Source organism: Ostrinia nubilalis, chromosome 17 (genome assembly GCF_963855985.1).
Source record: "Ostrinia nubilalis chromosome 17, ilOstNubi1.1, whole genome shotgun sequence".
Classification (NCBI taxonomy): domain Eukaryota; kingdom Metazoa; phylum Arthropoda; class Insecta; order Lepidoptera; family Crambidae; genus Ostrinia; species Ostrinia nubilalis.
Genome location: NC_087104.1, coordinates 8,375,262 through 8,392,941, shown reverse-complemented (window position 1 = coordinate 8,392,941; position 17,680 = coordinate 8,375,262). Strand labels below are relative to the sequence as shown.

The 17,680-nt window shown below is 38.9% G+C and overlaps 2 protein-coding genes across 2 annotated transcripts; one reads left to right on the top strand and one right to left on the bottom strand.

The window, feature by feature from the left end:
- Positions 1 to 7: 7 nt before the first annotated feature.
- On the bottom strand, positions 8 to 1,726 carry LOC135080003 (N(6)-adenine-specific methyltransferase METTL4). The gene is made up of 5 exons (XM_063974670.1): positions 1,447 to 1,726; positions 929 to 1,164; positions 656 to 784; positions 242 to 582; positions 8 to 161 (listed from the first exon to the last, which is right to left on the bottom strand). Exons 1-5 carry the CDS (start codon positions 1,645 to 1,647, stop codon positions 13 to 15), a joined length of 1,056 nt encoding a protein of 351 aa, XP_063830740.1. The 5' UTR covers positions 1,648 to 1,726; the 3' UTR covers positions 8 to 12.
- Positions 1,727 to 3,192: 1,466 nt separating this feature from the next.
- On the top strand, positions 3,193 to 16,105 carry LOC135079705 (protein disabled-like). The gene is made up of 7 exons (XM_063974316.1): positions 3,193 to 3,485; positions 5,300 to 5,393; positions 9,286 to 9,500; positions 10,175 to 10,318; positions 11,574 to 11,723; positions 13,469 to 13,660; positions 15,905 to 16,105. Exons 2-7 carry the CDS (start codon positions 5,324 to 5,326, stop codon positions 16,031 to 16,033), a joined length of 900 nt encoding a protein of 299 aa, XP_063830386.1. The 5' UTR covers positions 3,193 to 3,485; positions 5,300 to 5,323; the 3' UTR covers positions 16,034 to 16,105.
- The last annotated feature ends 1,575 nt before the right edge of the window (positions 16,106 to 17,680 follow it).

Genomic DNA, 17,680 nt, shown 5'->3' with positions numbered 1-17,680 from the left:
TTAATAATTAATTTATGTATCACTTGTAATTTTCTCATACAATGATATGTGTTGCCATTTCAAAGGTTCATATCCAACACTTGTTGTATTTGGGAGGAGATATCTTGCAAACAGTTCCAATGCTTCAGGGTTTTCCTTATTCAAATATGGCTTCAGTAAATCTGCAAGAAATGATAGTGTCTTTAATAATTTTAAAAAATCTGAAAATCAGTAAAAGTTTCAATTTAAAAAAGATATTTACCTAACAAAGGAAGTTTGTGTGAATGCAGAGCACTCGGCACACTCAATATAATTTTTTCCATTGGTATATCTTTAATTTTGCCCACTCTCCCTAGAATGATTCTCTCATAGGGCTGCTTCTTACATCCCGCACTGAACGGACACAGAGGTTTCAAGTCTATGGTAACTTTTAACCAGTACCAAGTGGTGACATACTCAACACCCCATTTAGGGAAGATTAAATTCTTAACAGCGTCAATGTTGCTTTGGGCATTAGTACACCAAACAGCTATTATGCAATCGGATGCTAGAAGGTTCTTGACTGGAATGCTGGCTATATCTTTGTTGTACATCATATTATAACTGTAATGTAATAAATAATTAATAAGTGACTTTAATTGATGATAATTAATACAAAATTTAAGGAATATGAAACCTCAATTTGTCATTAGCATTCTTCAATCTTCGTATGTACTTGTTCCACCAAGGAGGATCAGCCACAAGTATGTCAAACTTATTGCCATCCAACTTTGGGCACTGCTCCTTAATACAGCCACAAAAAAACCTAAAAAAAAAATTAAACTTTTACTAACAATGATAAATTATGAAAAAAGAAATGAATTCAAACATTTCTCAAAGCACTTTAAAAATATTTTTTAATGTCCTAGAGGTTAACATAAAAGTTAAGTTAAATTCTACATTTACAAACCTACAGTTTTGAGGTATCAGGAAATATTCATTCCTTACTTTACACTTTAAAGGGCTTCCCAGATTATTTCCACCATTCAGGCCAATGTGCTCAAATATTGTTCCTTCACATAGCAACTGGGATAGTTTGAGAACCTCTGAAGAATCAATTGTAAGGTTTTCTTTACAAAGTACTTCTTTGATAGATATTGGTATTTCATTCAAAAATGTTTCATACTGCATTTTAATGTTCAATGTCTGGAAAATAATGAAAAATATGTTTTAATATATTTAATGCCTAATTAATTTCTATCTATAGACACAATCAACAGTGTTGCTTGCCTATGATAAAAAGTGCAGTAGTAAAAGCTACGCTGAATTTTTCATAGGTACCATACATTTTTGCCAAAATATCACAGCGTCTTCTTAGTCAAGGGAAGGCAGAGTTGCATGATTAATTGTAAAGGGTGATCAGTTTAAAATGTCCTAACCTGACATGAAAATTATCTAACTGAATAATATAGGTAAGTAACTACATACCTCTTCATGATATTCATTAGACTTGTGTTTTCTTTTTCTGTGTATGTCCCTGGAATTATTTCTATTTACTATGTGAAACAACTTCTCACTCAATTCAAAAGAAGTTACTTGTTCGTCGTCCACAACTTTTTTGTATAAGTTTGTTACATATCGTCCATGATCTAATAGACAGCAATCATTTGTATCGAATACGAGAGTCATTTTCAGAATATTCTTTGTTTGTAATTAAATATTTTTACAAACAACAACACGAAACGACGAAAACGAAACCGCTTATCAAAACAAACTTGACAGTCAGTCAAAATCACTGACACTGACAGTGACAGATGGGCACAACATGCCCAAAGAGTATAATAATAAGTGGATCTACTTAGACATAGTGCACTTTTTGATCGAATCGAAAATCGAATCTGACAAAACTTCGTACAAAAAAAGGCTTTTCGACCACTTTTCGACTGGTTTGCGATTAAAATGTGCACTTTGTCTAGACTAGATCCACTGAAGACCCGGTTTTTCGTGTTCATCTCAACTTTTGTCGAGTGACCAATTTTTAAGAGCACAATCTTTTTTGCATGTCTCTGATCTCTGTTGACAAAGTTGACAGTAAGTTGAGTTTTGTTCATTTGATCCGTTTCGTTCTCTTTTCTCATTCTCACCTCACTGACAGTTACTGAACTTACTGACAGAACTTTGACCAGGGTGCGGAAACTTCCATACAACGGTCATCGAAGTGAAACTTGCTTCCAAACAGCGACATCGGTGGATAAATTCAAATACTTTTTAACTACCCTAAAACGCTCTAGATGTCGCTGCTCCTGTTTCCTTCATATTTACATTTTTTTCTTAATTAAAATATATTTGAGAATATTGTTAATTACAATGTGAAAACTTTTTTTAAATGAAATTAATTTGTTTTAATTTAAAACTGAACGGTGACATTTTTTGTTATAATTTACATAATAGAGTAGTAGAAATTACTATTTAACATATGGCAACTTTGTTTTTCCTCCAAAATGGCCGGTGTTGTTTTTGTTATGTTAAACGCATTCTTGTTTTCTTAGCCATCATTTAAGTGTTCTGTGGCCCTATTAAAGTATTGAAGAGTCGTCGAGTCAAATTCAAGTTCATTCCTTCGTACCTGCTGCTGTTCTGGTTCATCGGAGTTTTGTTCGTTCCTTCGTGAATCGCGAAGAAACTTTCTGTTATGTTCACAAGTGATCTGAGTTTTCTCAATGTGCAAATGCTTTTTTAGTGTTGTTGAAAACTTTGCGAAAAGACGCTTTTGGTGTATAATATTATGTGTGTTCATAAATAAAGTAAAATTATTAAATTCAAAAGTTTTTGTTTACTTATTTGCATTTCCATGTGCAATGTAGAATTTTTCCAAATCCATTGTTTTGAAAATAATACAATACGTACACCATAAAGATAAATATTTTCAAAATAATGGATTTGAAAAAATTCTACATTGTACATCATAAAAACAATAATTCTTTGAAGGTTATGAGGGCCTATGTGTGCGTGAACTGTGTGTATGTGTGCGTGGACTTTATGTATGTATGTGTGCGTGTACTATGTATGTATGTGAGCGTTACGTACGTAGGTTAAGTACAAGGAATTTAACACCAGGCTGTCAATTAGTAGGTTCAAAAATTTGACAGAGAGGGTTCTCTATTTCCTATGTATTACTTTTCTCTATGACTTTGACAGAAGCTGTTGCTCATAGAGAAAAGTACTGTTGCTGTTGCTCGCTTGCTGTGATCTAGCAAGTTTCGCTAGCTCCATTAATTAAAATTCAAGTTTATCACGTTATAAATAACAAATAAACATAATAGGTACAATCACGGAATACCTACATTCAAAAGGAAGTCGCTATCACCCTCTGATTCTAAGAAATAAATATATCTTTTAGTAATCATTCTGTTTTTAGGAGTAATTAGTGCTTTTACAGTGTTTGAACTAATTAAATTGATATTTAAATCACTTTATGAACTATTTTCATCTATGAAATGTTATCTTTGTGATGGCTAGCAGTAAAGGTAAGTTGTAAATCTTCTTTTTTTACGTTGTTAACTCGTGATGCTTACGCACAAAAGCGAACCATGACCGGCTTCGCAACCTGTTTATTTGTGCGTTAGCCTTCTTTGATTATTCTTAGAACTGTCAGAGATAATTGGATCTAAGAAACCAATTTTAATTTGAATATAATATAGTCAGAGGTTAGCTTTCACCACATTCTACAATTATATTATTTTACCTAATTATTGTTTACTCAATGTTAAATTATTCCCCTAAAATGTAATCATAAATATCCGGAAGAGCATTTAAATAACTAATATAAATATGAATATAATATTATAGGTATTTATTGTAGTACTAAGACAATAAAGTATAATACATTGGCTAACCAAAATTATAAAGTAAAATTTACAATTTTTTACAACTACAACCACTTACTACATTGTGAAATAACTGTACATAAAGGGTCATGGCCATTCAGTAAACTGCATGTTTTGTTTATTGTCACATGGATCAACAGTTATCACAATAAAATATTACCGTGTTTGTTTATGAGGCTATCTAGCTTATCATACAGCCTTCACAGTTGTACTTTCTGGCAGTTCAGTGCCAATTAAATTAATAAATAATTAAACAAAGTTTATGTAGATAATGAATTTTAGTTATTTACTCTTCGCTGGACAGTCTTAATCAAGAGTAAACACATTCACTAGTTGTACTTTAGTATCTAAATAGATTTTTTTTTCTAATAATTGTTTGAATATGCATTATTAATCTTTTATTAAATAATTACTGATTTTCTAATTAGTCTCTGTCACCTTTAGTTCATTGAATTCAATTAAATTTAAATAGATTTTCTACATGTATAAAAACTCACTATCTTTATTGAGTTTCATTAATGTTTATGTAACAGCTGGTCTTTAACATCCCTTGTTAAACACTACAACACTTTGATGGGTGTCAATTCATATTTCTATGTACAAAATTTACAAAACCTTAATGATTTGGTGTATAAAATATTTCTGGTTGAGGCCATGAAGTTAGACATTTGCTATTAAGAATTGAATATAATAGAATAGAATAATTATTTATTTGCATAAAACATGGTATACAGTTGTTACAGCTATAAAATAAGTCCACATGTTATGAAGTTAATTATTAAACTGGCAATGACCATATTTTCTACCATGTTGCTCATAATTAAGATCCAAAAACAAACAAACTTAATTAAACATACTATGTATGTTTTAGGGTTCAAAAGTCAAATAGTAGTAAACATATAAATACAATGAAAGAAAAGTTTTCCTAAATAGTTCGAATTTAATAAAAAAGGGGTCATAGTATTTTTTTTTTTTTTTTTCAAATGCCATCACGAAATGGTTACATGAAAGCAGCCGGGTCATTAAATAAATTTACGGTTACATCAAGTACGCTAGAGTTGCACGGCGATGGGCGCGAATATCGATTGGGGGTGGTTTGCGCGTGTGTGAGTGCGCGCCGGCTGAGGGCGCGGGCGGCCGCTCACGCGTGCGCCCTGAGAGCAAAGTACTCCGCGACCGGGAAGCTCCTGTGTCCAACCAAACCAAAACTAATGTTCTACACCCAAATTATCTATCTATCGTCTAATCGCACCAGCAAACGCAAACTCGCGCTCGCTCATCAACCAACCCGCGATGCGCCGGAAACCTCCCGTCGGCAACGTGACCGACGGCAAAAAAATCAATAAATCTCATAGTGTAACTTGAATATCTCACATTTCTACTGAACAGTGCCGCCGATGTAAAATCGCGACGAACTGTGTTAATTTCAGTAGTGAATTTACTTTACGTTTCAGTGATACCGAAAGATAAAGTTCCCGATGTTTAATCACAAGTTACCGACTGACTTTCCAATGCAAACCCTTCGTAAGAAAACCAGCCCTTGCAAATGTGAGTTCCCATCGTGTATACTGTACAGCTCGAATAAGCTTTTCACTTACGATATTCTTATTTTTATTTAATTACAAATACTAGGTCATGCGGTGTTAGCTAGCGCTCCATGTAAATCGACCACGTTATAGCATTTTGCTTTATTATAATTTGCGATTTCTGTTGTAACATGTAATATGCATGGATCGGCCGTATGGTTCTCCCTACTAACTGTAAGATCCCAGCTAGCGTCGTGTGCCATTTCACGTGCTAGTCCCATGTCATAATTAGTGACCCCTGGTATTTTGGACAGAGGGTGTGTTGTGGGCCCGTGGCGAAAGTGGAGCGGTGGTGCGACGGGGGCGTAACTTACTATTTGTCGGTTTGTACGTGGAATAATGCAGGTGTGTCATTTCCAGCATCTCTTGCGGCAGTTCGGTGAGTATGATAACAGTACGCTTGATACACCATTAATGCCTTGCTTTTATGTGTATGTCGCATGAGACTCGCCTGCCCATGTGCCATGATAACGCTTAACCAAGTTACGCCTGATTTACGAAAGCTCAAGATCTTTAACTAGTGTAGGATTAATCGTTAATACCGCAGCTAGGTACAATTATTTAGAAATACTCGATTTCGGAGAGTCATTAGGAAATAGGCAGATTCGCACCTTATTTTATCAAAAGTTGATTAACATTTCGCTTTAATTAGGTATTAGATTGAAAAGATCTCGGTTGATTTTAATAAGTAATGTAAACTGGTGGATTGATGGAACGTTAGCATTTGTCGTATTTTTTGAAATAACAACGCTACCGCATAGAACATAGAGACTTACGAAATTGAAACATGATTTTATTTGTAGTTTTCTTTTAGATTGTATTATTCCGTAGATTACTAACATCTAATGGGACAAGTAGACCACATAAGCTACGTTCCTCAGCCGTCCTCAGCCATGAGGTTGCTGCTACGAAGAAGAAGCTTACTTAATCATCGTACGTACCTACTTCAATGAATTTTTGATATTTTTTATAAATATTACGATAGAGAAACACAGAAAAAACAACAATGGTAAACGTGTTAACGCAAACTTGACGATTTGTGTATTTTTATGTAAGACGACTGAAAGTCGAGCCGTTTACGTGGTTCGTAAAAAAACATACATTATTTTCCGACAAGACATTGGAAAAATATTCGCCAACTATTTTAGACACAATAGATTTGTGAATTAGGAATTTATTTATGACTGGAAAAAATAACTATTTGACTGATCGAGGTTATTAGGGACAAACTTCGAATTCAACACTAGATCCGATAGCAGCATTAATTCTCAGCCGATCACGTTTCCAATTTGTCGTAAGTAATACCCGGATTTATACAAAATCACGAAACAATCACATGTTTTTGATGGATGTTGTAAATCTTTTTCCAATAACCATTATTCCAAAGGATACTGAAGTATTTAGCTCTTGTTCATCATCAGCAAATAGATTTGTTTCGGTGTTATTAAATATTTTATGCTCTAATAAATTATTAGATGTTTGCGTGGTTGCGTGGAAGAACTTTGGTAGGTACAAGGTAGAACAACTCTACGTCATTCATACATGACCTGAATGAGTAGTGTTATACTTTATACATTATTATAAAGACACAAACTAGTAGTGATGGGCCGACTATGGTCTTTGCCGACTAACCGACTAGCCGACTAATCGGTTTTCAAATTGCCGATTAGTCGGCCGACTAATCGGCAATGCCGATCATTCTAATACCTACTTGTCTGAAGAATAATATCTAGATTTTCTCAAAGAAATATGAATATCTAGATTTCTAAAGAGATGAGATTGAGATAGAATGAGAAATGAGATTTCTTTAATATGAGAAAAAATAAAAAGCGACATTACAATCACCTAACAGTACCTAAGGTAGATGTCATAATTTTCGACGGCGGAGGGGTCAGAGGAGGTGACAATATGATCGCCTCCTGCTGGGCTAGCCCCCAGCTCGCTGACCATCACCGTGGAGGGTGGAGAGGAATCAGTGGGCCAAGGATGCGCGCCGTGATATTATTCTTACTTATCGACGTCAAAATGCATGGGCAAAATTGCGCTTATCGCGGCACGCATCCTAGGCCTACTGATTCCTCTCCACCCTCCACGGTGATGGTCAGCGAGCTGGGGGCGTGAGGGTACCCCCGCCTGCATAGCACGGACTTCCACCACCGTCGGATAGGCAGGGCCCGCCATACAGGTGGGCAATAGCCGGGACGGACTGCGATAGTTGATGGCTTTGTCCGGATTCCCATAGTTCTTCACACTAAGGCGATCTCAGGGGTTATATGTGGGTATTCCTCATTCTTCCGATGAGAGGAGCTCCCACATAATCTACCACTTCTCCGCAGGATAGGTATGCAATTTCATGCATTTTTTCCCCGAAAAAACGTGTCATAATTTTTATATGGACAAATTACATAAACTTTACCCATTTTTGATGATTTCCTGGTAATTTGAACTAATATTAACTTTGTATGAATTTAGACTCATTGCCAAAAATTTAAATCAGGTTTAACCACTTTTTACTGATTTTTTGCAGTCAAAAGTGGTTTAGATAAACTCCCTTGGTCTACCTTATAATTATCTTGGTGATATGAGTTTATTTCATTCACATATTTAATTTTGTATTGCGCCGATTATAATCGGCATATTTTGCCGAATAGTCGTCACTAGTCGGCCGACTACAAATGATGCCGAATAGTCGGCTTTCCCGACTAGTCGGCGACTAGTCGGCCCATCTCTACAAACTAGATTAAATAGGGTTCCTCTTCGTCTTAATCTTGTAAGATTTTGATGATGGCTTACCTAATAACAAACTTACTAATCTCATATCTAACATAATCGCAGTCATAGATCGTAACTAACAGGGTTTTATAGTATCTAACGCCTTTAATAAACGTGATTGGTTTTGCAATTAAAAACTAACAACGCTGTGAATTGCTAAATTAACTGTCTGGACACTCGCAATTAATACTTTAATCTGGATGTCGTTTAGACACGAGCGAATGGATACTTACGATATGAGCCTTTCCGTCGTTAGACGTCATCTACTCCAGATGAGATGCGGACTAGTTTCAAATGAAAAAAATATCAATATGCTAATTAGGATTTGATAGAGTCTTTGAAGCAGGGTTTTCTAAGCTTCCGTTGCCAATAATTCTGCTACCAGAACCACTCGTATCAGCCAGTTCCCAACGAATCCAGATTCTAAATTTAAAAACAGGAAATTCAATTTAACTAGCAATGATGCACCGTAAACAGGGACCGAAATAGGACAACCGCGCTCACTTTTATTTTGCACTCGACTCCTGTTGCGCGCCGTGGTCCCGTTGCTCTGAATAAAAAATGACACCAAAAAAGGCCGATTCAAAAAGTCTGTTGAACAAAGGTGTTGTTCTTACATTCTTCTGAACTGAGTGTGATGTGAAATTGTGTTTCTGCCAAGTTGTTTCGCTTTATTTAGATTGCTTGTTTTCTGAGTTAATGGTTTTAATTTATGGGTGTAGATATTAGTTTACAAATGTTTTATGGACGCTACAAACAATGTTTGAGTGACATAGTAATTAACCGTAGCCTGTGCGTTAATTGAAGTGGACTTTAGTTATCATAAAACATGTCAGTTAGCAGTGCATCTCAATTATAATGAAGCGTAATATCTCGGTATTCCCTATTTGAGGCAAAATGATGCTGGCGTTTTGCATCCAGAATCAATTAAAATTACATTAAAAAATATTCATAAATCTCTTTAATCATGATGTTAAAAATACTAGAAGTTTTTTTCTAAAGATCAAAATAAAAACAAAACTCTCGTGAAACTGGCCATGGAATAACCTCTTTCAGCTTATTACGTTACATTATCTGTGCAGACAAGAACGAGCCCGGTCGGTTCCTCGGCGAGGGCGTCTCGTTCCGCGCCAAGCTGATCGGCGTGCTCGAGGTGCCCGAGGCTAGGGGAGACCGCATGTGCCAGGAGGCTCTGGCCGACCTGAAGATGGCCATACGAGCCGCTGGAGAACATAAGCAGAGGATACAAGTGCACGTGGCCATTGATGGGCTGCGACTGCGCGATGATAAAACGGGTGTAAGTCATTACCATCATTAGGTTATTTTTAGTCTCCAGTCACCACTGCAGGAGCACCCTTTTGGTAATTTATGGCACTAAAGATGGCCATTCGAGCCGCCAGCGAGCACAAGCAGAGGATACAAGTGCACGTGGCCATTGATGGGCTGCGGCTGCGGGATGATAAAACGGGTGTAAATCATCATCTGGTGTTCACCGCAGGATGATGAGCCTATACTCCCCACGCTATTCAGACGAAGTTTAAGAATGTCTGTAATAGTGTAGTGAAGTTTGCACCTGTCCTAAAGTGATAGCTAACATTGGTCATGGTTGAAGTTTCGATTGTCCAGGTACTCGGACTTGATGATTCCCTTCCCTTATAAGCATCCTTAATGAAGAAGTAGCATTATGTTCATCAACTTATGCTTATGATGAAGCACTTCCGCTGGTTAATAAAGCACTTTATACAAATCAAACTAAATGTGGGCTGGTGATCAAAGTCAATCAGACGCGCAAAAAAAGTCTGAGGACTCCGGATGCGTTAAGTATCTATCTACCTACCTACGCTTTGATACAACTTATGGATTTTGTGCACCCTGTAAGTTAGGTATAGAGAAGTGAAACGGTAGACTTTTTAAATGTAGGTAATTATGTTTTTTTAAAAAGGCTTCTTTAATCGCAACATTTTCGTCCAGGACTCACTGTACCACCACCCGGTGCACAAGATATCGTTCATCGCGCAAGACATGACGGACTCGCGAGCATTCGGCTACATATTCGGCTCGCCAGACACGGGCCACCGATTCTTCGGCATCAAGACTGATAAGGCTGCAAGTCAAGTAAGTTGTTATTTTAACCGACTTCAAAAAAAGGAGGAGGATCTCAACCTTTATTTTTATTACATTATGTTGTCCTGTCGCATCGTCGCATTGCATAGTTGTAATTTTGATGGTGCGGTCGGTAACCGGTACGGGCTATTGGCAAAAGCGCTGTTGGCACTTAATTTTTGAGCTGCGCTAACCACACGGTTTACCATGAAACCACTATACTGAATACATTATTTTAAGGTTCAACCATTTTATTTCCGTAAAATATAATGTCCCAGAACGACTCGATGTTTAGTGGGGTAAGATGTGTTTTTTAACACTGATTTATTTTTGAAAACTATACCAACTATACCGAGTTAAATAAAAAAAAAGTTATAAGTTTAATAAATACTTTGTCTACCTGTATTAGTTCTACTCATGATTAATTAACTAACTCGCTTGTAACTGATGAATCCGCATCCATATATTGAGATCATTATGTTAGCTCAGACATAATAACATCGTTTATATTAGCTAGCATACTGAAGTAGCTTTATGCTTGACATACAGCATCAGGATTCTTCACCGCGGTGCATTGCTATGACAATTTAGGCCACATGTTTAATGTTTTACAAAATCATTTTATCGTATTACAATGCAGTCACGAATCACTACCTAATCTGCTTTAGCCCTTTGGCTATATTTGTATTGGTTCATCAAACATCGTTTAGTCTTACAAACTGAGCTTTGGACTACTGATAATTTATCCTACATTACTAATGCTCGTATCGGTTTGGACAACGTGTCTCTTGTTATAAAGAGTAATGTGTGGGACGCTATTTTGTCTGTCCAGTTTGTACTACATACTTCTGGTTGATAACAATGCTACTAAGTACCTAATTCTTTAGTTGGGATAAGATAGCAAAAGAATTCATGCATGCCAAGCAAATGTCATTAGGTTAGTCATGAGAGAACGAGATTAAAAATGGCTCGAATTCTACCAAATATCTAAGCCTAATCCTCTAAATTCCACATTTATCAGTTTATTATATGTTTAGGTTATCCCAAATACCGAATCTGATGCAGAATATGCACTTCGCAATATGCTTAAACATTTCTATGCTAGCTTTTGTATGCCAAATAGCTAAGTAAAGTCTGAAGACTTGTGAAAAAGTGCGCATTTTGCAAAGTGCACATTCTGCGTCAGACCCCAAATACCAATCCCGGTGATAGTCATAGCCAAGTCAAACCCTCAACCATGCCCATTACATGGTTTATATCATTGCAGGTAGTTATAGCGATGCGGGACTTATTCCAAGTAGTGTTCGAGCTGAAGAAGAAAGAGGTGGAAATGGCCAAGCAGCAGCTAGAAGGAAAGACGGTCACCAGCTCGCTAGTGCGCCACGCCGCCGCCGCCGCTGTGGAGACCAAGTCTAAGGTAAGCAGCATCATCATCATCATCAGATATCATCACCGCTGCAGGAAAACGGCCCTCTTAATTTACCAGATGCAAATGCAGGACATGCCCGTTTTCACCATCAATCCCTAATTTTTAAGTGGGGTAACACATAACAGGATTTTTGCCAGCTCTCTTTGCCAAAGGCAAATGCAGGACTTAGCGTACTCTCTCTACCCTGACTAGAGAAGTTGGAGGCTTGATTTTTGCAGATTTATCCAAGAGTCACCTCCTACGACATCCACGGGAAGAGAAAGAGTGGACTTGCGTGGTACCACTCATGGCTATTTTTGTCATTGATATCTCAATTGTAAACAATTGCGACCTCCTCGTTTTTTATTGTTTTTAGCATGTAGTTTCTCCAATTTCTTATTATTTATATGGTTACTTACACAAACGGACACATTATTATCATACAAAATACGGCGATTCATGTAAATCGTTCAAAATTATCTACATAATGTCATCCTTGTGCTGACCTACATACTACACAGCTTACATTATGATGCTCGTCTAAAGCATGCGATCACGAGCCGTTTGTGTGACTAATGGATATGTTTGTAGCGAGCGCCGGCCGCCGTGAAAACACCAAATAGCTAAGTGTTAAGTCAACAAACATCAGCTAAGCCCAGACGGCATTCGTTATTCATTGTAAAGTGGCATTAGCGCTTAGAGAAGGTCTATCTTGACGACGTTATAAGTTTTCTGTAGTGATATAAGGGTTAAATGAAGTTTTGTGATATCTAGCCAGAATTTTATCGTTTATATTTGCTTGCTGATTCAGATTACATAACATTTTAGGTAAGATGCACATAGCTATGTAGGTATTTCATTATTATCTTTTCACAATCTTGTCTTATAGATAACTAGCGATCCGCCCCGGCTTCGCACGAGTGCGTGAGAGATACTAAGTTGCTGTTAAACGATATTACCGAATTACAACCAGTTTATAAGAAAACTTAACACAAGATATGTATCTACAAGATATAAGCGTACAGATAGCGGAGAGACTATGTAGAGATTTGATGTTCTGTGATTGAGGAAAATCATCTGAATAATTTCAATAATTATGCAAATCAAAGATAATGCTGACCACAGTAAAGGCTAGATTTAAATAAGAGTGAAATTATTTTCTTAAATTGTAGGATGCTGAATGACCTTCAAAATGAGCTGTAGAACGGCCTATAAAGGAAATGGACTAACAAAATATAGACCCTAAAGTGTGCATGGGCGATACATGATGACGTTATTGCCTCGATTAGCGTTATTTGTCGTAATGACCGCATCCGCATCTGCTTATGATCTTAGATTGAATTTTTCAATTGGGTTGAACTTCAAGTGACAATGTAATATTGTGCGAAGTCGACGAATTAAACTCATTTATTGTTTTTGAAATGCGTTGCGGTTACTGACCTTAAATTTAATTGACCTTCGTAAAACGACATTATGTAGCAAATAGCAATTTTATTCGTAAATATTGCGGGTTTATTCATTTTTAGTGGTTATATCGCGAGCGACAGGTGTATGTATTCGTGTTTAGATTAGTGTATGAGATGCGTCACGTTGCGTCGGCTGGCAAGTTGTGTGAAAAAGAAACGTATTGCCGCATTTAGAAAAAACAGATCGTTTTTTGAGTAGAGGAATACTTATCTTATTGTTTGATTAAAACCATGATTTCACATTTGTGAAATGTCCAAAAACACTAATTAATATTACCTTGTCCTCAGATAACTTCAATCGGCGAGACAAGTACGTCCACGCCTAAAAGCGTAGAAGCAAGCGGTGAAGGCGGCGTGGCAGAGCTGGTGGACTTAGAACAAGAGCTGTGCTCTTTACGCCGGGGGCTTACGCAGGTCGAAGGGCTCACTCCCTCGACCGACCCCTTCGGAGACTCCTTCATTGTGCCCGCACAGTCACAAGTGAGTGAGGTTTTAGAAATGGGACTTATAGTGGCTAGAGGGGCGTGGCAGAGCTGGTGGACTTAGAACAAGTGCTGTGCTTTTTGCGGCGGGGACTCACGCAGGTCGAAGGGCTGACTCCCTCCACGGACCCTTTCGGAGACTCTTTCATCGTGCCCGCTCAGTCACAAGTGAGTGAGGTTTTATAAATGGGACTTATAGTAGCTAGAGGGGCGTGGCAGAGCTGGTGGACTTGGAACAAGAGCTGTGCTCTTTGCGGCGGGGGCTCACGCAGGTTGAAGGGCTGACTCCTTCCACGGACCCCTTCGGAGACTCCTTCATTGTGCCCGCACAGTCACAAGTGAGTGAGGTTTTAGAAATGGGACTTATTATGATACTCGAGTCACTAGGTGTTCTTCAAATGGGACATAACTATGATATATGGGCGGTGAGTGTAGCGTGGCAGAGCTGGTGGACTTAGAACAAGAGCTGTGCTCTTTACGACGGGGGCTCACACAGGTTGAAGGGCTGACTCCCTCCACGGACCCTTTCGGAGACTCTTTCATCGTGCCCGCTCAGTCACAAGTGAGTGATGTTATTCAAATATGACTTATTGTGATATTCGAGTGACTAGGTGTTCTTCAAATGGGACATAACTATGATATATGGGCGGTGAGTGTAGCGTGGCAGAGCTGGTGGACTTAGAACAAGAGCTGTGCTCTTTGCGGCGGGGGCTCACGCAGGTTGAAGGGCTGACTCCCTCCACGGACCCTTTCGGAGACTCTTTCATCGTGCCCGCACAGTCACAAGTGAGTGAGGTTTTAGAAATGGGACTTATTGTGATATTCGAGTGGCTAGGGGGGCGTGGCAGAGCTGGTGGACTTGGAACAAGAGCTGTGCTCTTTGCGGCGGGGGCTCACGCAGGTTGAAGGGCTGACTCCCTCCACGGATCCTTTCGGAGACTCTTTCATCGTGCCCGCTCAGTCACAAGTGAGTGAGGTTTTAAAAATAATGGGACTTATTATGATATTCAAGTGGCTAGAGGGGCGTGGCAGAGCTGGTGGACTTAGAAAAAGAGCTGTGCTCTACGTCGGGGGCTCACGCAAGTTGAGAGGTTCACTCCCCTTCCACGGACGGACCCTTTCGGAGACTTTCATCGTGCCCGCACAGTCACAAGTGAGTGAGGTTTTAGAAATGGGACTTATTGTGATATTCAAGTGGCTAGAGGGGCGTGGCAGAGCTGGTGGACTTAGAACTAGAGCTGTGCTCTTTACGGCGGGGGCTTACGCAGGTTGAAGGACTGACTCCTTCCACGGACCCTTTCGGAGACTCTTTCATCGTGCCCGCACAGTCACAAGTGAGTGATGTCTTACAAATGGGACTTATTGTGATATTCAAGTGGCTAGAGGGGCGTGGCAGAGCTGGTGGACTTAGAACAAGAGCTGTGCTGTTTGCGGCGGGGGCTCACGCAGGTTGAAGGGCTCACCCCCTATGTAAGTGATGTTTTTCAGATGGGACAAAATGTCCCATGATGAACATGATATTTGAGTTTGCGATAATTTGTAGTTGAATCTCCTACCCCCAACACCTTTCGCTTTATCGAGTCATGAAAGGAAAACCCCGCTTACGCTCACGCAGTGTTCAGTCCAACAAGATACATTGTTTAATTATGAAATCAACTGTTTGCAGTGTAGGGTCTTTCCTCGCACCACTTTTCACATTGTCAAATCGTAAGATCAACATCAACTTCGCCACTCGCTCGGAGTTCGGCCACAACGAGTTTTTTTTTATTTTATTTTTTTATTTTTTATTGACTGAGTCAGGGCGTCACATGTACAAAATTATGTTCTACCAAGTACCAACCCTTACCCATGTGACATGCAATAAATAATTTGAATTTGACACAGAGCTCAGTGTATAGTTATACCTATGTGCGTGCCACGACACCACACGAACTTACGCCGAATACACTCAGTATGAGCAGCCTGTTTCACTCGTTCCCACGTATTTACCAGTGGCGAGTGGCGACGAGGATGGGATTCACTAGAGCTCAACCATCTTATTTCTTGTCCATTGCAGAAGGGTCTCCTCCCCCCTCCCCCTTCAGGCTCGTCCAGCCGCGGCCGCAATACCCCGGCGACCACCACGCGCACCGTATTCAGTCCTAACAAGACCCCGGCGACGCCTTACCCATGTGACATGCAATAAATAATTTTAATTTGACAAAGAGCTCAACCGTCATCTGTTATTTCTTGTCCATTGCAGAAGGGTCTCCTCCCCCCTCCCCCTTCAGGATCGTCCAGCCGCGGCCGCAATACCCCGGCGACCACCACGCGCACCGTATTCAGTCCTAACAAGACCCCGGCGACGCCTTACCCATGTGACATGCAATAAATAATTTTAATTTGACAAAGAGCTCAACCGTCATCTGTTATTTCTTGTCCATTGCAGAAGGGTCTCCTCCCCCCTCCCCCTTCAGGATCGTCCAGCCGCGGCCGCAATACCCCGGCGACCACCACGCGCACCGTATTCAGTCCTAACAAGACCCCGGCGACGCCTTACCCATGTGACATGCAATAAATAATTTTAATTTGACAAAGAGCTCAACCGTCATCTGTTATTTCTTGTCCATTGCAGAAGGGTCTCCTCCCCCCTCCCCCTTCAGGATCGTCCAGCCGGGGCCGCAATACCCCGGCGACCACCACGCGCACCGTATTCAGCCCTAACAAAGCCCCGGCGACGCTGCCATTCGACCTGGCGTCGGTTGCGGCTGACTTCGAAACCACGCCCACCACACTCGTCGATAACCTGCCTGAGCCTTCGGTTAGTATGTCGTTTGTTTCGTGTAGCTCATAGGTAGGTTAATCTTTTTAGGGTGGATTCGACCAAACGATTAAATATTAATCTCAAAATAATAGTCAGTTTTGACATTTCCCATACTGTCAATGTGCCATAGGATACGATTCTCATGCAATCTAATTTTTTCCGTATACGAACTCCTGTTCATTGCGACGTTTTTAAAAACGCGCTGTAACTTCCGTATAATTAATTTTATCTTTACTTAGTGAAATTTTATTACAAAGCCCATTTATTTTTATAATTTGATAAAAATGTTGTAAAATTAATATACAGTATCACAAAACATAAAGTTTTAGAGGTTCCATTTTAAATATTTCATTACGTGTACTGAATGTTTCGGAACACGTTAAAATGGTTAATGCCATTATAGCCTGACCAGGAACATAAAAACCCTGGCATAGAGGCGCGTCAATTGCATTTTATAGTGCAACACTGAGTACAGTCGTACCTGTGTTAAATTAATAGGCTAACTTTATGTATCAGGATTCAGGATTACGGGCTAATTTGATATTTTCATAAATTAACGAAAAAATATTATTATAGGTAGCCTGGTTTAAATAAATTAAGTGAAACCATCAATCGAGCTAGTAGGATTTATTTTATTATTCATCAATAATCAAATTCAGAACTTGAATATTCAACTGCAATGTCTGCTCATGAACGCTTCAAACTCGGTACTTCTTTCCCAATTCCATAAAATTGAACACTTACAAAGTGACAAAAAACTTTAAAATAGGTGGTTGAAACAAACCACAGCTAATTTTCATAGTAGACTGTACTATACGATAAACATGTCAGTCAATTTGACAACCTTTGTCGGAAACATTATTCAATGAAAATATTGTCCGAACCCTTAGTATTTCTCTTCGACAAATACTTTAACACATTGTGAACCACTTTTCTTACACGACTATAAAAAGATTTTAGCAATTTAATTCACAAAATCAATTGCGCACATTTAAAATAAAGTTTGTTTACACTTTGACAGCAATAGATTGACATGCAAGGTGACATGTCAATGAAGTTTTCAGTTACTGTTGCCATTAAAAGAAATTAGTACCATTAGTTTTCCGCAACATGGCGAGGGTTTTTATGTTCCTGGTCGGGCTATAATTAATGCCAATGTCATCGTTGAAAAAAATATAACAAATATTTTCGTTTTCTTCATACGAGTTTTATTGG